The sequence below is a fragment of the Centropristis striata genome, chromosome 5 (genome assembly GCF_030273125.1).
Source record: "Centropristis striata isolate RG_2023a ecotype Rhode Island chromosome 5, C.striata_1.0, whole genome shotgun sequence".
NCBI lineage: Eukaryota > Metazoa > Chordata > Actinopteri > Perciformes > Serranidae > Centropristis > Centropristis striata.
In genome coordinates this window covers 9,380,586-9,402,383 of record NC_081521.1, presented here as the reverse complement: position 1 = coordinate 9,402,383, position 21,798 = coordinate 9,380,586, and the positions used below count along the sequence as shown (strand labels likewise).

The 21,798-nt window shown below is 37.3% G+C and overlaps 1 protein-coding gene across 1 annotated transcript in view; it reads left to right on the top strand.

Moving 5' to 3' along the window:
- The window catches only part of arhgap4b (Rho GTPase activating protein 4b), a 63,267-nt gene that overhangs the window by 17,472 nt on the left and 23,997 nt on the right, over positions 1-21,798 (top strand). Inside the window, exons 2-13 of the mRNA XM_059332490.1 lie at positions 986-1,337; positions 6,954-7,125; positions 7,214-7,376; positions 10,479-10,541; positions 10,639-10,812; positions 11,089-11,217; positions 12,700-12,921; positions 14,217-14,318; positions 16,186-16,371; positions 17,458-17,542; positions 19,092-19,119; positions 21,220-21,316. Coding sequence (XP_059188473.1) covers positions 1,268-1,337; positions 6,954-7,125; positions 7,214-7,376; positions 10,479-10,541; positions 10,639-10,812; positions 11,089-11,217; positions 12,700-12,921; positions 14,217-14,318; positions 16,186-16,371; positions 17,458-17,542; positions 19,092-19,119; positions 21,220-21,316 — 1,491 coding nt within the window. The 5' untranslated portion in view covers positions 986-1,267. The remainder of the gene's footprint in view (positions 1-985; positions 1,338-6,953; positions 7,126-7,213; positions 7,377-10,478; positions 10,542-10,638; positions 10,813-11,088; positions 11,218-12,699; positions 12,922-14,216; positions 14,319-16,185; positions 16,372-17,457; positions 17,543-19,091; positions 19,120-21,219; positions 21,317-21,798) is intronic.

Below are 21,798 nucleotides of genomic sequence, written 5' to 3'. Positions count from 1 at the left end.
TGCTCATAACCCTTTGATGCACTACATGGGTCTAAAGTGACCCAACAGAGTTTTTATGCTCTATATCTTTGCAATAAATCATTTTCATCATTCAGTATTCCAGGTTTCCCTCAATTAGTTTGTTTTTGATCATCATACATCCTTATTTTATGTTTTCCTTTATTATTTTTTTAATAAAATCCATTTTTGTGTCACTACTCTTCTAATGCGCAACATGGGTCAAAAATGACCCATTTTCATTTTTTTTTAGCTAAGTAGCGTGCTAAGCTAACTACTTAGCTAACTTCTTGGCTAAATATATAGCTAAGTAGCTTGCTAAGCTAACTACTTAGCTAACTTCTTGGCAAAGTATTTAGCTAAGTAGCGTGCTAAGCTAACTACTTAGCTAACTTCTTGGCTAAATATTTAGCTAAGTAGCTTGCTAAGCTAACTACTTAGCTAACTTCTTGGCTAAGTATTTAGCTGAGTAGCTTGCTAAGCTAACTACTTAGCTAACTTCTTGGCTAAGTATTTAGCTAAGTAGCATGCTAAGCTAACTACTTAGCTAGCTTCTTGGCGAAGTATTTAGCTAAGTAGCATGCTAAGCTAACTACTTAGCTTACTTCTTGGCTGTGTAGTTAGCTTAGCAAGCTACTTAGCCAAGTAGTTAGCTATGTAATAATAGAAAAACGTTTATTCTTCATAAAGTATGAGAGGCAAAATGGAAATAATGATCTGTTGTTATCAAAAACAAGATATTTAAAGAATACTTGGAATATTCAATCATAAAATAAGTTCATATCAAAAGATAGAGCACAGAAACACACAGCAGCATTAAATAACATGATAAATGAATGCGGGTCATTTTGACCCATGTTGTGCATTAGAAGGGGGGTCAATATGTTGTGCATCAAAGGGTTAATGAATCTCCCTTTTGATGTCCTCTTGTCATATCCATTTCCTGTCTAACACTTGTCGCCTATTTTTCCCTCTGTCCGCTGCTCAGGCCCGTTCCCCTTATGGATCAGCATTCATGTAAGAAACCGAAGGGATTCCATGAACACATCGACCTGAGTGACATCCCTACAGAGAGCAGCCGATCGACACTGATGCCGATGCGCTGCACGCAGCAGTAGAGCAGCAAGGCCAAGGGGGTGAGGGGTTAAAGGTCACAGACTACAAAGCCGGAGCGTGCACTGAGGTTAAAAGGTTTCAGGAGGAGGCTACCAGAAGAATCAAGGTCCAGGAAGGAAGCTCTCAGTGACAGACGAGAGTCAGGGGGTCAAAGATGATGACATCACACGTGAAGCTGAGGAAGGAGAAGGGGAGTCTGGCCGAGTATGAATCGCAGATGAAAGGTAAGTCTTTCTGGATGTGTGTGTGTTTGTCTCTGTGCCCTTTATTGCACTCCTGTTTGTGCACTTACCTGCATGCATGAATGCATATAAGATAGCACATGTGCATTCATGCATGAATGTATGCAGTTGCTCTGCAGTCGTCCAGCTGTAGACTCTCACTGAATGTATTTGTGCATATGCTTACACAATATGCACAAAATCACCTCTTTTGGGGGCTTTATAGATAGATAGATAGATTAAATTAACTGACTCCAACACAAAATCCTCATCTATTTCTCTGCTCAATTGTTTAATGAGGAATGATGAGCAGGAGACGTCCCAGTTCTCAGTTTTACTTCATTTTATTACAATATGTAAAGAAATGTGCAGTTACAGAGTCTCTGGGTTCAATATACACGTCCCTGACATCACATTAGGCTGGTCAGTTCATGGAGATTGGACACAGTCTACTTTCCTTGAACCCTTTTTTATATCCTAACAGAGGTTTAATAAGAATGGAGGTAGAACTCTCCACTGATTTGTCAGTTTATTGCATACGTGGACACGTCATGTCACCAAGCAGAGATCTTTCTGCTCAGCACATCATGTCTGTGACCTGACCTGTTAACAAAACTTTCAAAACATAAACTCCTGCCTTGGTGTGACGTGCAGAGATATTACTGGATACACAGATTTTGCAACAAAACAATAAAACATAAAATATATCCTTTTGTGATTATAGAATCTTACTCCAAATAGGCCAGATGAAGTTTAAGCAGATGCAGTAAATGTATTTAGTTTAATCATAGTTTAAAAACAATATTAGCACATGATCATTGTATCAAAGCATCTTGCATGCACAGAGAGGACACACACACACACACACACATATGGTGAATTACGCATGCATAGATAGTGATGTTCGTCACACAGAGACAGAATCACAGATTATTCTAACAATATTCAGAGTCTCTTTAAGTCAACAGGAGATCACAGAATCCTCTAATCAAAGTGAAATCAAAGTGAGCATGGCCAATGATGGCGTTACAAGATTTTTACATGACAGCAGTGTGTGTGTGTGTGTGTGTGTTACGTGCTGCGTTGCAGTGTGCATACCGTGGCTGGGTGGCTCTCTGTACTGTACTACTAGGGTGTATTTATAGCCAGTATTAGAGATGCTGTCTCCTCACATCCAGTCAGCCCCAGGCTGTGTACTCACACAGAGACAGAGGAAAAGAGTAAAGAGGGAAAAGAGGGAGCAGGCAGAAAAGAGGGGGGGTGAACATAGAAGAAAGGAAAGGGAAGAGGTTAGAGCAGAAGAAGGGAGAGAGGTGAGAGAGTAAAGTGAAGCTGGGGTTACTTGAGAGGCTGATGTTTGCATTAGCCTTTTCTAAGCAAAGTGCAGCATAGGCCCGTGCACTGCTGGCTTAGCTGTGTTTGCATATAAGCTTATGTGTGTAATACATAACCTTGCATAATATACACAAGCTTATATGCATGTTTACTTGGGTGTTTTGTGTAATATTCTATATGTTGCTACTAAATTACTCTGTAAATCAGTATGAGTGGAACTACAATATATAGTTCACGGTAAGTGTAAAAGTACAGCGCAGTATGTTTCCATACAGTACACCCACTGGCCCGCATTTATCAAACGAGCGTACGACAGAAAGTGAGCGTAAAGTCGGCGTACGATCATTTCTACTCAAGGCTCGGCATTTATCAATGTGGACGTGATCGGAGGGTACGAGTTTTGAGGTTTGAGTCAGCGTGAAGTCCACACGTCTGAGTCTGAGAATTGATCTTAGACTGTTGTATCGATGCCTGGAGCTGATAAAACTCTGTGGTGTTTTTTTTTAATGGTGACAAACCAAAACATGTTTAGACTACTGATACATCATTTATTAAAACATAATTTAAAATAAATGCACCCTGTGACCGTGAAATTCTTTAAACAGAATACTAGCAGAGGATATTAAATGTTGTTGTCTTCTGCTATTTACCGTTATTATTATTATTATTACTACTGTTATCGAGCTTGCAGAAAGTGTCTGTTTTCTCAATTTTTTTTGCTTTTTTTTATTTTTTTTTATTTATTCATCTATTAATATTTAAACTTGTTGTTTTTTTTATTTGCTTGCATGTTCGAAATAAAGACAATTATTCAATCAATCAATCAAATTATTATTATTATTATTATTATTATTATTATCCTGCTGGACACCGGAGCGTCAGCGTCTCCTTCACCAGCGGTTCTGACCCAGTAGAAACATTTCCAATCAGCCACACACTCCTCTGACTGGGACATAATTCTGACTAAATGTAAAGAAGTGAATAATATCTCTCCATAATAATAATAATAATAATAACAATAATATTTGCATCTTATATAGGCTATTAGGCTTTATATATCACAATGTATATGTATAAAAAAATTTAAAAATTCTCTTTTTGGCCGTATTGCATTCTTTGGTGTTGGAAACTCTCCAGGCCAACCATCTGTATCGGGTATATATTATATATATTTTACATATTAGGGCGTGTTATTTAAATGACGCTTGTTTCCAGCCGCCACATTTATCAACAGCCGATCATTCTCACGCTGTGATTGGAGAGATACGATCGTTTGATAAATCACACGTGAACCTTGACGTAAGACGAAATATATGCTCAGATCTGCGCTGGTTTCTACGCTCGTTTGATAAATGAGGGCCTATGTGTGTGTGTGCCCATCACAAAAAAGTATATACTTTTACATTGTTTATTTTATGACGTATACTGAAAGGCCTACTTGGTAGTTGGAGCTCTCCCTACAGATTTGGGGTGTATATTTCACAATACTGGCACCCCTCCCCCTTTCTACCCCCAGCCATGGGCATTTGTTGTCAACAGAGCTGGCAGAGTAACATATAGAGTTATTAGCATAGGTTATTATATGATATATATATGCAATTCTGAATTTGTCCCATATACAAGACATGCAGTGCAAGTTTGCCATGTAGACAGCAACAACCCAATGAAACAGTCTGCAGCAATCTAGCTAATACTGAAAATAAACATCTTTGCTTCCCAGTTAGGTAATGGTAATGGATTGAACACATTTACAAACACTACTATAAGAAATAAGCAGAAAACAAAGAGATATGTAGAATAACATTAGATCAGGCATGGGCAACTGGAGGCCCGGGGGCCGCATACGGCCCGCACCCTCACTTGAAGTGGCCCTCAGTACAACTACATGCATTTGAGCATGAAATCTTAAAAGTGCAGTGTAAAAATGCACAAAATGACTTCTTGTAATTAATGTTGGTCTGCTGTTCTTGCACTGAAAAAAAAAAGAAATCACAGAAAGTGGTTATTTGTTATTTGCTTCAAACCTTTTGTATTCCTATTTATACTGTTATACATGTATTTGAGCATGAAATATGTTAAGTTACTGCACCGTAAACATATTTAAAATTGCAGTTTCATCATATCTGGTTAAGTGCACGGTCCTACATGTGGCCCTGTGGTAGTGTCCATGAAAAATTGTGGCCCCCTCCAGCATTTAAGTTGCCCATCCCTGCATGAGATGAATCGCAAGGTCAGCTTCTGTTTTGGATCCCTCCGTTTCCTCGCTCGGTCTCTCCCTGACCTCTGCTGACAACCGTTTCTTATGTCTTTTTGGTGGCTCAGCCATGACAAACATGTTATAGTACGAACATGAACAGCTTCTTCTTATCACTAGCGGCCGTGGCTAACAGGTGGTTGACGGGGGCTTGTGTGTGTGAAGAATTGCTGTAAAGCCTTTCGTTGTCTCGCTCATTCTCGCTTCTCGATTCTTGCGAGACTCTCCAATCCTCCAATACCGGGTTGCAAGTACAGATCTTACAGGGCTGGTTATCAGCCAGGAGACAGCAGGGCGGGCTGGAATTTGTGCCAAAACACGTCATTTTACCATCACAGTCGCACAAAAAAAATGATTTTTTTAAGGTAAAAATGCTGCATAGAATTTGTAATATACTAATATCAATATACAAGTAAGATTAGGGCAGTCCATGGCCTAGAGCTTAAGAAATGGGCTTGTAACATGAGGGTCTGCAAAATAGGGTGGGTTAAATGCAGAGGTTGAATTTCCCCATCACTTAGGTCCTTTACAAAAGAAAAAGTAGCAATACCATTTGGTAATAAAAAACATCATCTTTTTTTTTTTATTGTTTTTTTTTCTTTCGTTCACATACAAAAATAAAGAAGGTACATGTTCATTTATGCTTGAAATCTACATGAAAGAACAGAATGACAGTAAAAAATAAAAGCAATAGAAATAAAACCTAGGTGGAGTCAAATCAAATATCAAAACAAAAATAAGGTTTACAAATAAGAGAGATATAAATATTAATAATACAACTCAGAGGATGTCAAGTTTTTCAAAAATTTACATTTGTCAATTTTTCATGGGGTTATATTTAGTATAATAGACCATAAATGGCTATAAAAAAACATCATCTAAAGTAAAAGTCATGCACAAAAATGTTTACCTAAGAGAAAATGTGATCATCAAAACTCTTTTAAAAAGATTTATAATGCACCAACTGATGATCAGTATCTGTCAGACAGTTTAATTTCTTTCCAAACTCCAAACTGGTTTTAAGACATGTAGAATAAAATGATTAACAACTTTTTTTTTCATCTTTGAATGAAAATCGTGACCAATAAATTGATATATAATTTTTTTCATTATTATTGGTCAATTTTAGTCAAATATACAAAATTAGGTCTCATTTCAAGAGAAAAAAGTAATAAAATCTGAATATGTTTTTCAATAATAAACGTGGAAAAAAAGTACTTGATGGGAATACACAGAGTAGGTTATGTCAACTTTTGGTCAGCATTGTTAAATTTTGGATGTCAGCAAAAATAAAAATAAAAATCACACCCATGGTCCATAGAGGTCAAAAAGGACCCCATGACAATAGACTGGTTTAAGGACATGTAGAAAAAAAAAGTTACCTATTTTTCCCCCAACTTTTAAGGCAACTCATGACCAACAGTTTGATATATAATTTTCATTTTTTTTTCATTATTATTGGTCAATTTTAGTCAAATATACAAAATTAGTAAAAAAAAAAAAAAAAAAAAAGGAAAAAGTAATAAAACCTAATTTTTTTTCAATAGTAATAGTGGGGGGAAAAAAATTCTTGATGGGAATGTACAGAGTAGGTTATGTCAACTTTTAGTGAAACTTATGTTTTGAAAATGTTTAGATGACAGCAAATGAAGAAAGTATGCTGAAATATATGCTGAAAAAAATATATAATTATTATTATTATTATTATTATTATTATTATTATTATTAATAATAATGCCATGATGGTCCTATATTAATGGTATGATGAAAATGATTGGGGTCAAAAAAGACCCCAGGACTACAGGAGGGTTAACGAAAATACATGAATCTCTTTCAGCAGCACACATGAGATTCTTAATGTATTGGATGAACTGGTAATTTTAAATTAAAAACATTTTTTGTAATATACAGAGTTCACCTCTTGCAAAACAAATCTGATCATTATGCCCCCCCATGTATGTGTAGTGTTTGTTCTCATGTCGCTCTTTGTGTTCTCTCCATGTCTATGTCTGTCTGCCTCTGTGTGTCAGACCTGAGGGCCCAGCTGACAGACCAGATCAAGATTTTAGACTCTCAGGTGGAGGTGAAACAGCAGCAGCTCTCAGACCTCTCTGAGTTTCTCCGGCGCAGAGGCGACATCGAGGCTGAATACGCTCGCGCCCTCGACAAACTCACCGAGCGGTTCACCCACAAGACTAAGAAGTAAGTGTACATGTGCACTATGTGTTCTATTCTATTTCCCCAGGTGATTCTTCAGTGTAATTCAGTAAGGGTGTCTGTTTGTCTGCAGGAAGGAGCAGTGGGGTCAGTCAGTGTGTCAGGTCTGGTCTGTTTTGCTGACTCAGACTCGTCTGGAAAGCCGGGAACATGCAGCCCTGGGTGACACCTGCTGCAACACACTCACACAGCGACTCGCACACAGTACGGAGGATACACACCGTCTGCACAAACGGGTGAGCCAGGGGATCTTTGCTGTCAGGTCACATGTACGCAGAAACAGACACACAAGACATGCAAGACCTATTTTGAAGTTCCTCATTCACCATGCATGAAGGAAACAGCACATTAGCCGGCCACAATAGCCTGTCACATTAGCCGGTCACAATAGCCTGTCGCATTAGCCGGTCGCATTAGCCGGTCACAATAGCCTGTCACATTAGCCGGTCACAATAGCCGGTCACAATAGCCTGTCGCATTAGCCGGTCACAATAGCCTGTCGCATTAGCCGGTCGCATTAGCCTGTCACATTAGCCGGTCACAATAGCCTGTCGCATTAGCCGGTCACAATAGCCTGTCTCAATAGCCAGCCACATTAGCCGGTCATAATAGCCTGTTGCATTAGCTGGTCGCATTAGCCGGTCACAAAAGCCTGTCACATTAGCCGGTCACAATAGCCGGCCACAATAGCCTGTCATATTAGCCGGTCACAATAGCCGGTCACAATAGCCTGTCGCATTAGCCGGTCGCATTAGCTCGTCACAATAGCCGGTCACATTAGCTGGCCACAATAGCCTGTCACATAGCCCGTCGCATTAGCCGGTCACAATAGCCTGTCTCATTAGCCGGTCGCAATAGCCGGCCACAATAGCCTGTCGCATTAGCTGGTCACATTAGCTGGTCACATTAGCTGGTAACAATAGCCGGTGGCATTATCCGGTCACAATAGCCGGTCGCAATATCCGGTCACATTGTCAGGTCGCATTAACCGGTCACTATAGCCGGTCACATTAGCCGGCCACAATAGCCTGTCGCATTAGCCGGTCGCATTAACCGGTCACATTAGCCGGTCACATTATTTATTTATTTCTATAGCACCTTTCAAAACCAGGGTTACAAGGTGCTTTACAAAGTACATTATCATGGAGGCAATACAACAGTTAAAACAAAAATAACAGAACATCATCAAAAACAGTGAACAAGCATTTAGATAAAATAATAGAATACAAAATTAAAATATGAAAAAACGTTGGAGTACGCCGGCTGAAAGTAACTGGTTAATCACCCGTACGTTTGTTTTGGAGAGGAGGATACTGCTGCTTATAATTCGGCTCCGTGTAAAAACCTCCTGAATGATGAACACAGGTAAATCTAACTAGTAGACGCTGAGTGCAATGCTCCATCTTTTGTTATTGTTTTGATTGAGAAAATGACATATTTCATGTATCAATCAATGTTAAACTTTAACCTATATACAGATGTGTATTGCTTTGTTCAATACACCTCAGCAAATAACCTTGAGTAAAATAATTATGATCACTTATAATAACAATGGAGGAGCACCTTGCTAGCATAGTGGTTCCATACTGGCCTTTGTTGTTGTCACAGGCCCCAAACAAACAAAAAACCATTGCCAAAACCATTACAATAACGTTGTAATAAAAATAAAAAAATTTAATAAATCCTTTATACTGTTATATACACATACTGTGATTTTTAATCAAGAAAATATTATTTCACTTAATTTCAGGAGTATCTAGGAGCAGAACAGAATAAGCAGATCTCTACCCTAAAACCAAGTTACACTAATAAACAGCTGAAAACATTTCACACAGTCTACTACTACTATGTACTATATCTACTTTAAAATCTACTATAATCTACTATAAAAAATAAAGTAAAATCCAAGACTCATCACATATAAAGATGGATTTTTTTCAGTGCTGCCAGATTAATGTTGTAATATAGCATAACCCTCAAATAAGCTGTATAAGTTGACACATACTGAACACAACCACAGCCTCCTTATAATTCCCCCTTCATGTATTTGTCCTGCATCCGCAGTCTCATTTGGTAAAGCACACACACTCATCTTGCACAAATTACAGGTTGTCAGACACGCTTTCTGTACTTTCTCATTGTTGAAAAGTGAGCAGAATTTTAATTAAGCCACTAGAGTCACTTGAGAGCAGCTAAGAGGTGTTGTTAGGCCCGACGCCAAGCACAGCAAGACCCTTTTAGCTTTTCTCAAATCACTGTCAACACTATATTGAATTGGTTGTTATACCATCAAAGTAGCTCTATGCAACTGTACAAATAACAACACATGTGCTGGTTGCTTAATAAGAATTAGCTTGAGCAATTGTTGTTTAGTTGAGTAATGCATTAATATCGCTCTTGTTTAGTTATTTGAGGTTTTAGTCAGAAAACTAGATGAGTAAGATAACTAGATTGATTCCACACAGAATGCTAGTTTTGAAGCTAGAGCCAGCAGACAATTAGCTTAGCTTAGCATAAAGACTGAAACAGTGACAAACAGCTAGCATGGCTCTGCCCAAGGGTTTAAAAAAAACACCTACCAGCACCTCTAAAGTACATTTCAGTTTGCTTGAAAAAACAAGTTACTTGAGTTCTTTGCTTGAGCCTAGTTTAACAACTTTTTGTTTTCACATTTAGTTTTTTGTACAGTTTAATGAAAATAAACCTTAGTCCAACCAAACGCTGAACAAGACATTTTTACTGAACATTAAGTGAAAATACAGTGAAAGGGTCAAAGTTATGAGACTAAACCGCTAAACGTCCTTTTTTATGTCTATATAATGTTATATATAACTTTATTGCCGTGGATACGCATTGTTCTGCTTCTCTCCTGATGACGGCCCACCTTGTTAGTGACCTGTCAATCAAAGGTAGCCCCGCCCCAAATCATACGATTCTTTATCTTCTATTTTCTTCTAAATTGGACCATTATTTACACAATGACCATCAGATTTTTTACTAGCGATTGAGACCATAGTGGTGTCCTAAATATATTTTCTGAAGTAATAAATCAAGTGAGAAGTTTTCTCATTTCGTATAGAAATTAATGGACAGAAATGTTTTTGCAGCCAAACTTAGCGCCCCCTGCTGGAATTTTTGGTAGAATGCATCTTAAGGCACTTCCTGGTTTACCTCCCTGCTCAGACCAGGAGGTTGCCGCCTGATTGAGACATATTAGATCTTTCTAAATCAATCATGGCGCAGTATGCTTAAATTATATTAAAGTGATACATTGATAGGTGTTTCACAATTATCATTATTATTATTTTTACCAAACAATCTCCTTCTTTCAATTGCAGAGCAAAGAAGTTGGCATCCAGACGCAAGATGAGTTGCTGAAGGTCACCACTGAACTACAGACGGTGAGCATTTCATACTATTGCCTTTTGCATGTAATAATGTAAAATAATGTAATAAACTGACATTATTACTTCTATTATGTGACGTGTGCTAATGAAGGCTCTGAAGACATACAACCAGTACCACACCGACTGTCTGATAGCTGAGGGGAAACTGAAGGAAGCCGAGCGATTGGAGGAGAGACACACAGGCAAGTCAGCTGAGCTCGGCCCCGGCCAATCAGGAGGGCAGAGGCGGAGCTCCGTCAAGAAGATGGAGAGATTAATGGAGAAAGTGAGTGTGTGTCTGCGGTGTGTGTATATGTCATTCACAGGAAGTCTTGAACTGTTTTTTTTCCACAGAACAAACCATTTCCTGTTCCTGTTTTGTGTTAAAGTGTATAAACTTCAAAATTATGTTGATGCATATCTACTTTATGCATGTTTTCATGAGTGAGATGAAGAAAGCAACAATCATGGGCACATTATATCATAGTGTTGTCTTTTATCAGCACATTTTGTATTCTTATTTTCTCTAACTTGATGTGTTTGTGTTTGTGTGCATGCACAGAGGCATGGTAGAGTGCAAGAGAACCAGCTGAAGTGCACCAAGGCTCGAAATGACTACCTGCTGAATCTAGCTGCAGCCAATGCTGCTATGAACAAGTACTACCTGCAGGACATCAGCACTCTCATCGATGTAAGAGACATGCAATTTGTGACTGTCTGTGAGATTGAGATAATTCAGTGGTTTTCAGTTACCTTCAGTGGTGGAAAGTAACAAAGTACATTTACTCAAGTACTCTACTTAAGTACAATTTTGAGGTACTTGTACTTTACTTGAGTATTTCCATTTTATGTAACTTTATACTTCTACTCCACTACATTTTAGAGGCAAATATTGTACTTTTTACTCCACTACATTTAGCTGACAGCTTTAGTTACTTTAGTGATTTGACTTGTTGTTTTTTAATCAAACCTTTTAACAGTATATTAATTATTATACTTATTAATTACTTCATTAAGTTTTGAATGCAGGACTTTTACTTGTAGTGGAGTAATTTCACAGTGTGGTATTAGGACTTTTACTTAAGTAAGAGATCTGAATACTTCTCCCACCACTGGTTACCTTTTTGTGCCACTATGTCCTGTTATTATCTGAAGAAAAGCTGAGATATGTGGAGAAAGAGTAGTTTTGATTCCTGAAGAACAGTCAAAAAATAAAAAGCCTCTTTTCACACCACACACCACACCACAATCAGCACATTCTTTATAGTCAGGTGCAAATATGGTTTAACCCACACAAAAAAAATTCTAACAAAAGTGGTTTGCAGTAGTATCAGATGTACTTAAAAACATACTGAAAGTTTACCAATTTTTGACTCCAAGAAATGCCCCATTTCCAAAATAGTGTCCTCCAGGTCTTTAAAATTACCATTACTCCTTCTAATCAGGAGGCGGAGCTAAATAAAGGGGACACACCGGACAAAAGCTCCACATTTTTTCTACATGTTCTCTATCACCATAAGTTTAAATTTTTCATTGGAGCAACTTCATCAAGATTGTGGATCGGAGATGGCAGCCATATAAAATCTATGAGAACCAATATATCTTCCAAAACACTCAGGAGGTCAATCTTGGTGTCTAAATCTACATTTTCTGGGTCAAGGAATCATTTAAAGCTATTGAGAATATCACTAGATGACTATTTGATCGTATAGATGTGTTCATTTTGGCCATGTATTTACGTCGTTTCCAACTCATTAATATAGGTCATATACAGTACATGTATTCTGAAAAATAAATAACATGCATACATTTAATTGAACTTTATTAGCTTCACAGTATAATTTATTAAATTTACAACCTCAAAGATCTGTGCAGTGTGCAGTCTTGCACCACAGACACTTTACAGTTTCCCTTAAGACACATATTTCTCCTTTCTCATATGGCTTTTCCTAGTGTTGGTGCTTCCTGCCCATCTTGAAAATTATACCTTTCTAGTGGTCAGATTTTGGTAAACTTTTAGTATGTTATTAAGGACATATAATATTACAAAAAACAGCTGATAAACCTTATTTTTAAGATTTTTTTTAGGGTTAGGTGGGTTTTTCTCATATATGCACCCACCTCCATTTTAACTTCTTTCCTCCCATCTTTTTTCTCTCCCTCCTTGCTGCAGTGCTGTGACCTGGGTTTCCATCTGTCCGTGGAGAGAGTGATGAAGTGCTACCTGGCCAGTAGGTGGCGCATCCAGAAGACAGAGGAGACCGGTCTAAAGCAGCTGGAGTCTGCCGTGACGTCCCTGGACCAGGGTGGAGACAGAGACGCGTTGCTACAGCAGCATGATGCAGCTTTCTGCCTTCCTTTCAGATTCAACTACCATCCTCATGAGGGAGACCAAGTAAATATACTTTACTGTGCAGCAATCAGCAGTTTTATTATGCTCACTATGGTCCTCATTTATCAAACGAGCATACAACAGAAAGTGAGCGTAAAGTGGGCGTACGATCATTTCTACAAAGCTCGGCATTTATCAACCTGGACGTGAGCAGAGGGTACGATCAGAGCTCAGTCTGCTCTCAGCTCGTGTACGCAAATTAGAGTCAGCGTGAAGTCGACACGTCTGAGTCTGAGAATTGATCTTAGACTATTGTATCGATGCCTGGAGCTGATAAAACTCTGAGGTGTTTTGTTTTTTAATGGCGACAAACCAAAACATGTTTAGGCTATATTATTCATCACTGAAACCTGATTGAAATTAAGTACACCCTGCAACCATGAAATTCTTTAAACAGAATACTAGCCGAGGATATTATATGTTGTTGTCTTCTGTTATTTACCGTTATTATTATTATTATTATTATTATTATCCTGCTGGACACCTGAGCGTCAGCGTCTCCTTCACCAGCGGTTCTGCCTGGATAGAAACATTCCCAATCAGCCACACACTCCTCTGACTGGGTCAGAATTCTGACTAAATGTAAAGAAGTGAGTAATATCTCTCCAAAATGAAAATAATAATATTAGTAACAATAATATTTGCATATTATATAGGTTGGATGGTCCACTGCAATGATTTCCTTCCTTTTCACTTTTTGACTCTGAGAAATTCCTCTTCTTTTTGGATTAAAACTTACTTTAAAACATTGTTTTAAACCTCCTTCAACCAAAAAGCTGTGAAAACTTTTAAGTCTGTGCTCCAAATGTAAAATATTCACTGAACTTGTTTGAGTTTATAACTTTTATTTCATAACACTCCGTCGCTGCGTATTTCTGTAATATGTCTATTTTGCTCCTGTTGTTATTTGTAACGGTGCACTATGCTAAAAAAGCTGACTTTAGGGGGAAAAAATCCTCTTTTTGGCCAAATTGCGACCTTCTGTATTGTAAACTCTCGAGGCGAGCCATCTGTATCGGGTATATTAGGACGTGATATTTAAATAATGCTTGTTTCCAGCCGCCACACTTGAACCCTGTCGTAAGAGGAAACATACGCTCAAATCGGCGCTCGTTTCTATGCTTGTTTCTACACTCGTTTCTACGTTCGTTTGATAAATGAGGGCCAATTAAACTGCATGACAACATCACAGATTTTTGAAGAATCCCACCCTCTACCCCTCCCATCTCTCCCTGAACAATATCCCAACTGTCTGAACTTGATCCCTCTGTATATTATATTTTGTGTGTGTTTTTTAGGTGTGCGAGGTGAGTGCGGAGAGCCAGGTGAGGTACGAACTGGAGACCAGGTTTCAGCAGCTTCAGTCTCGGCTCGCCGCCGTTACCTTGGAAACAGAGGAGGTCAGCTAACTATTCTCACTGCGTGTTTCATTAATGATCTGTCTGTCTGTGTGCATCTGTCAGTCAGTCACTCACTTAATAGAGCAGCTATTCTCAACCTTGGGGTCCTGACCCCAGTTGGGGTCGCGAGATGATTTCTGGGGGTCGCCAAATCATTTTGGAAGTCAGCTCTGTCTCCACTGTGTTAAAGTGTTCATGTGTTTTAGTCTTTTTGGTCATTTTGTTTCCTTTTTTAACCGTGTACGTTAGCCTCGGGTTTACCAGAGTCGGCTAAAGGACGCTAACGCCGGTGAATTAGCCGTGTGCTAACTGTATCCCAAATTGCACACCGTTCAGCTAAGATTCTATCAAAGTTTCATATTAACTACTAATATAAATGATCATGTTATGCTTCCAATTAATTAAATGGTGTGAAACTAAAGTCTAACTTATTTTCTTTTAAACCGTGTATTGTTTTAATCGTGTACGTTAGCCTCGGGTTTACCAGAGTCGGCTAAAGGACGCTAACGCCGTGAGCTAACTGTATCCCAAATCAGACACTTGGATCTCTTTGCTGTAAAACAATGAGCTGCTGAGTTTTTCGGGGGAAATTGGATGTTTGTGGGTAAGCCAAATATATATCATCGTTATTAACCATCGTTATCAACACAACGGGAGTGTTACGTACTTTTTTACTACGTAAAAAGTGAAGTGTCTCCCAAGCGTTCTTACTGCTTTCTCTCATCCGAGACATGTAAATCTCTATGTACATGAATTAAATTTCACATGTAGATTGTTAAATACGTATAAATAAATTATACCTACACTGGTTGTGGTGATCTTATTTTGAAATAATCGTGAAAACACCGGAAAGTGCGGCATTGCAGATGTGTCCGATTTGGGATACAATAACAAACAGTGTCCGATTTGGGATACAGTCTCTATAGATTATTTTTTTAAGTGGCTGAATCATGTTTGAATTATGAATTATAATCATAATTATGAATTATGTTGCTGCCCCCCACATCTATAGTCTAGACGGATTTCAGATAAAAGGCCTTCTATAAGAAGTGAGGAGCATTTATATATCTCAAGGGTGCTGAGTCCAAAAAAAATGGTTCCCAATCGAAATTTTTAGTTTTTGACCTTCTAATTTGTATATCAAATTGCCACCAAATTGCCCATCTTGCACAGTCATTGGACCATTTCCCCTTAGTTTTTTTGTAAGTAGGCAATCAAGATTAGGAAATTAAGTTTCTAGATCTATAGTCTAGGGTCAGAGCAAGGATATAGTGGAGGCTCAGTGCCTTTTTTATGCATATATATGTATGCAAAATACCAACTGGAACATTTAAAAGTGAAATTGATTGAATATTTATGTCGGCCTTAAAAAATGACACAAATAATGCTTAATTTCACCTTGAAAGTTGGTATTTTGCATATATATATATATATATACATAAAAAAGGCACTGAGCCTCCACTTTATTTTTGCTCTGACCCTAGACTATAGATCTAGAAACTTAATTTCCTCATCTTTGATTGCCTACTTACAAAAAAACTTGGGGAAAATGGTCCAACGACCAACGGCCGCCATTTTGATATGCAAATGAGAAGGTCAAAAACTCAAAATTTCGCTTGGGAACCATTTTTTTTGGATTCAGCACCCTTGAAATAAGTACAGTTAGCCAGTTCCCGACTTGTACCCATAAATGCTCCTCACTTTCACTTTTTGGACAATTCCGTCTAGACTACTACAGCAGTACAATGCTTAGTACCTTATACAATCCCCACTTTAAAAAATCCAAACTATCCCTTTAGTTGAAAAATTGCATTGACATAATAAATGAAGCTTTATTAACCAATGAATGTTTGTTTCTGTTTCTCAGGTTAGTAAAACGCTTAAAGCCACCCTCACAGCACTGCTGGACAATATGTGTGAAAGCGACAGTAACCCCTCCCCCGACGTGCCAAGCAGCTTATCACATGAGCCCCCTGGAGGAAACACCGCCCAGAAACTGACCCTCGCCAAGCGTCGAGCCAATCAACAGGAGACAGAGACCTACTATTTTACAGTGAGTTACTGCAGTTAGAGCAGGGGTGTCAAACTCTGGCCTGCGGGCCAAATTTGGCCCACAGTGTAATTTTATTTGGCAATACCAAATTATTATATTATTATTGTACTATAAAAGCTGACCCGCCGGTATTATACGACGCATTTACAGCTAATACTACAAATCCCACAAGGCCCTGCTGTTGTTTTGGCGCGTCAATCAGGACAGGATCCAGAAACGCTCCTCTGTGACAGTCGTCATAGCAACCTCAAGCTAGAGCTGTCTCCGAGCTACCCCTTCCCAAAAATGGCGAAAAGAAAGGCAGAATTTATTAACCTGTTGAAAAAGTTTATTTTGATATTTAAATCAGAAGGATGCAAATAGAAAAGAGCCATACGATTTTTATTTAATTTTTATTTAATAAATTAATGACATTGATGTGTTTTTTATTTGAAATTTGATTTTGCATGTCTGCACTATTTAGTTATATATTGTATGTTTATAAGCGTTGCTGGTTCCATATTTAATGTTAAAGCAAAACATGTTTGGTATATATTAAAAGGTTTATTTGCTCAATGTTGGCCCACGATTTTATTCAAGTTTTAAATTTTGGCCCGTTGTGTATTTGAGTTTGACACCCCTGAGTTAGAGGCTCGAAGTTGACATCTACAGTATATTCACTGTTAGAATATACTCAAAGATATAGTATATATATTCTGGCCAGTATGATATACAGTCATGGGTAAAATGATTAGACCACCCTTTTTTTCCACACTTATCAGCTATTTTTGTTGTTATAGTTATATTTGTCCAAACAAATGCACTTTTAGTTGTACCAGGCATTAAAATCAACAAGAAATTGAAGAAAAAGGGTGGTGATCATTTTTCCATGACTGTATATCAGGCTGATAATATGATTTAATCAAAACTGGGACCTCTGATATAATTAAATTTTTTTTATAATGACATATTCTATCATTTATCATAACTGATCATTCAGTAACTTTAACTGTACAAAACATTGTGGAAAATTTCAACAGGGCTTTAGGAACTGTGCATAAGCAGTTGAGGAAAAACTGTAATACTTTATTGTTTTTTTTGTTTTAGAAAGTGAAGGATTTCCTCATCAGCAGTTCTTTGACGTTCAAACTTCAGGCCAAACACGACCTTCTACATGATGCCATACAGAAAGGTACTCTTATACTACAACTGTAGATGATGGGTAGGGCAATTACTTCTATTAGGATCAGTGCAGAGGGAACTTTGATGATCGGAAAACGTCTGAAATTTAAGACACTACTGCACTGATTTAGTATGTGACTGCTGTAACAGTGGCCTGTTTAAAAAAACAAACAGATATTGTCTTTTATTATTCCAGTCATTCCAATGCGCCTACTCTTCCCACAATTAAACTTGACTGCCAACAATTCAGCCGGAGTTTGAGGTGCATTAGGCCAGCTATTCTCAACCTTGGGGTCGGGACCCCAATTGGGGTCGCGAGATGATTTCTGGGGGTCGCCAAATCATTTTTGAAGTCAGCTCTGTCTCCACTGTGTTAAAGTGTTCATGTGTTTTAGTCTTTTTGGTCACTTAATGTCTTTTTTTTTTGGGTCATTTTGTGTGTTTTTTTTGTCATTTTGTGTCTTTTTTTTGTCTTTTTTTTTTTTATCATTTTCTGGTCAATTTGTGTCTTTTTTGGTCATTTTGGGTTGTTTTTTTTATAATTTTGTGGTCAATGTGTGACTTTTTTGGTAATTTTGTGTCTTTTTTTGTCATTTTGTGTCTTTTTGGTAATTTTGTGTCTTTTTTGGTCATTTTGTGTATTTTTTTGGTCATTTTGTGTCTTTTTTGGTCATTTTGTGTCTTTTTTGGGTCATTTTTGTTTCTTTTTTGGGTGATCTGAACTGTGCGTGTGAGATTGTGTTCAGTGAGCGGGGGTCGCGGACAACATGCATGTTAAATTGGGGGTCGCGACTCAAAAAGGTTGAGAACTACTGTTATAGAGGAGCAGAGAGCCAGCAGCTGTATTTTGCACCCACGGTCAGTATTAGTAGTGTGTGTATAGGCAAACAAACAAACCACAACAACCATTATTTATTGCGCTATTAAATTTGTGGGAACTTATTACAATATTGAAAGTTGAAGATTTTCACTTCCGCACAAATGTAATAAGTCCCTGCAAACGTAATAGTTATTGCATTTTTGGGAAAAGTGTAACGTTTGTAGTAGGCAGCGGCTATTACCTTTGTGGAAATGTATTGTGAGATTACTGCATTAAAAGCTGCAGATTTTTATTAGGTTTGTGGTTTATTACGTTTGTGGGCTTTATTACATTTGCGGGCGTTACACAGCATCATGTTCATTTTATAAAACCAGGTCCCATTTAGTAATGAGCAGCATGTATCTTTCCATCATGTTCACAATCAGATCCACACCCTCCCACCTAAATTTGGTCTATTTCTGGCTTCAAAATACCAAGATGCTGCCGCCGAAATGTAGAACTCAAGGCTTCAAAACAGTAGTCCACAAACCGGTGGCTACATCTATTTATTTTATACAGTCCATGCTCAGGGTTAGCCCTTACTACCAATCTAACACATGCAGTAATGCTCCTCAACTCCTGTTAACAAATGTGTATAATGAATAAAAATCAGTGGAGTCGACCTTTAATAATCCTGCACATTGTTTACACCAGGACTCTAAATCAAAGCTTGAACTTGTTTTCTGTGTCTTTCTTCCAGCCGAGGCTGTGGACAGTGACCCTTCCAGGTAAACAGTGTCTTCACACAGCTGAGAATAAAGAGAGTATGACTGAGAGAGGCATGGAGACATGGAGAGAGCAGAGAGGACACGGAGAAGAGGAAGAGATCAACCAAATTTTAACCAAAATGCCATTTTGGGCAATTTTTCCTATTATGTATAAAAAGCTGATTTTCGGATGGGGGTAATGTGTACTGTAGTCAGTGGTGGAAAAAGTATTCAGATCTCTTACTTCAGTAAAAGTACTAATACCACACCGTGAAATGACTCCACTACAAGTAATAGTCCTGCATTCAAAACTTACTGAAGTAAAAGTACAAAAGTATCAGCATCAAATTGTAAAGTATCAAAAGTAAAAGTACTTGTTATGCAGAATGACCCCACTCAGATTGTTTTATATATTCTGAATATATTATTGGATTATTATTTATGTATTTTAATTTTCTCAAGGTAGGGCTCATTTTAACTACTTAATATACTGTTAGGAAGTTTAATTTTAAGGAAACTTCTAATCGGTTTAAATGTATGATGTTTTTTTATGTTTATGTTAAATTAAATGTAGTGAAGTAAAAAGTATAATATTTGCCTCTAAATGTAGTTGAGTAGAAGTATAAAGTTACATAAAATGGAAATGCTCAAGTAAAGTACAAATACCTCAAAATTGCAAAAGTAAAAGTACTTGTTATGCAGAATGGAGCAACTCAGATTGTTTTATATATTCCAGATATATTATTAGATTATTTGTATTGATGCATTTATGTAAGCAGCATTTTATTTTATTTTTTTTATACATAAAGACCTTTAAACTACTTAATATACTGTTATGAGGTTGAATTAAAATCAGTTTATTTCATGTTAAATATTGAATCTGTCTACAAAAGTATCAGCAACAAAATGTACTTAAGTATCAAAAGTAAAAGAATGAACCCACTCAGAATGTTTTATATATTCTAAATATATTATTAGATTATTTGTATTGAGGCTTTTATGCAAGCAGCATTTTAATTGTGTAAAGGCAGGACTAATTTTCACTACATAATATACTTTTATGAAGTTTAATTTAAAAATGTCTCATGATCTTTAAACTGATCATGTTTTTTATGTTGAATCTTGACTTGAAAAGTCACTAAAGCTGTCAGATAAATGTAGTGGAGTAAAAAGTACAATATTTAATAATCAATACTCAAAATGTAGTGGAGTAGAAGTATAAAGTTACATAAAATGATTATTCATATTGATGAATTTATTTGAGCAGTGCTTTAATTTAGTTAAAACAGGCCTCATTTTTAACTACTTAATATACTGTTATGAAGTTTAATTTAAAAAACAATTTAAAAAAATGTCTAATCTATTAAATTTATCATGTTTTTATGTTAAATCTCAACCTGCAATGTAACTAAAGCTGTCAGCTAAATGTAGTGGAAGTAGAAGTATAAAGTTACATAAAATGGAAATACTCAAGTAAAGTACAAGTACCTCAAAATTGTTCTTAAGTACAGTACTTGAGTTAATGTACTTAGTTACTTTACACCACTGTGTGTATATATAAGAAAAGTTAGAACAACAGTACAGTAAGAAAATAAACATATAAAGTATCAGCATCAAAATATACTTAAAGTATCAAAAGTAAAAGTACTCGTTATGCAGAATAAACCCACTCAGATTGGTTTATATTTTCTAAATATATTATTAGATTATTATTGTTGGTGCATTTATGTAAGCAGCAATTTTACTGCTGTCAATATAAGGCTCATTTTAACTATTTGATATACTTCATGTGGATTCATTTATAAAGATGCATAATCACCTTAAATCGATCATGTTTTTTATGTTAAATCTTGACCTGAAAAGTAACTAAAGCTAAATGTAGTGGAGTAAAAAGTACAATATTTGCCCTTAAAATGTAGTGAAGTAGAAATGTGAAATGTGAAAATACTCAAGTAAAGTAAAAGTACCTCAAAATTGTACTTAAGTACAGTACTTGAGTAAATTAGTTACTTTCCACCACTGACTGCGGTGTAACTGATAACAGCAAACATCATCAGATTAATATAAGTATTAATACCCACATGTAAATGGCATTATGCATGTTATTATTATATTTCCCAGAATGAATTGTGCTCGGTCAGTGCGTGTTCGGAAGTCCAGACCTGTTTCCCAATTCTGCCACACACTCTTCACCACAGACATGCTCTCCTACATACAGGTAACACACACACACACACATGCAAATAAGAAAACACAGTCTTGTTTTTGTTTTTTTACCTCGTTTTTTATTTGCTTGCTGCACAGCGCTGCACTGCTGCTGCTCAACCCTCCAAAGGGAATGATTTAGAAAATCCTGTCACACTGAAGAATTGGTGCACATGCACACACTGACAGTCAGTCCACCCCCCCCCCCCCAGTGTACTTACAGCTGCCTTCATGTGTATGCTGATGCTTATAGTTTATTGCTGGCTTTCTCTCCTTTTCAATCCATTCCCCCCTTTTATCTCGTCCTCTCTTGTGAAAGGGATTAAAATGCACTGGCCTCTTTGTTGCCTCCTCTCTCGGCTCCTCTTTTCAGAGTGTGTGTGCTTATGTGCGCCTCTTCCCACTGCTGCTAAATCTTTATTCCCCTTATTTCTTACCCTGCTTTTTCTAATCTGTGCGTTCTCTCTGTCTCCTCTCTGCTGTGCTTGGCTTGGT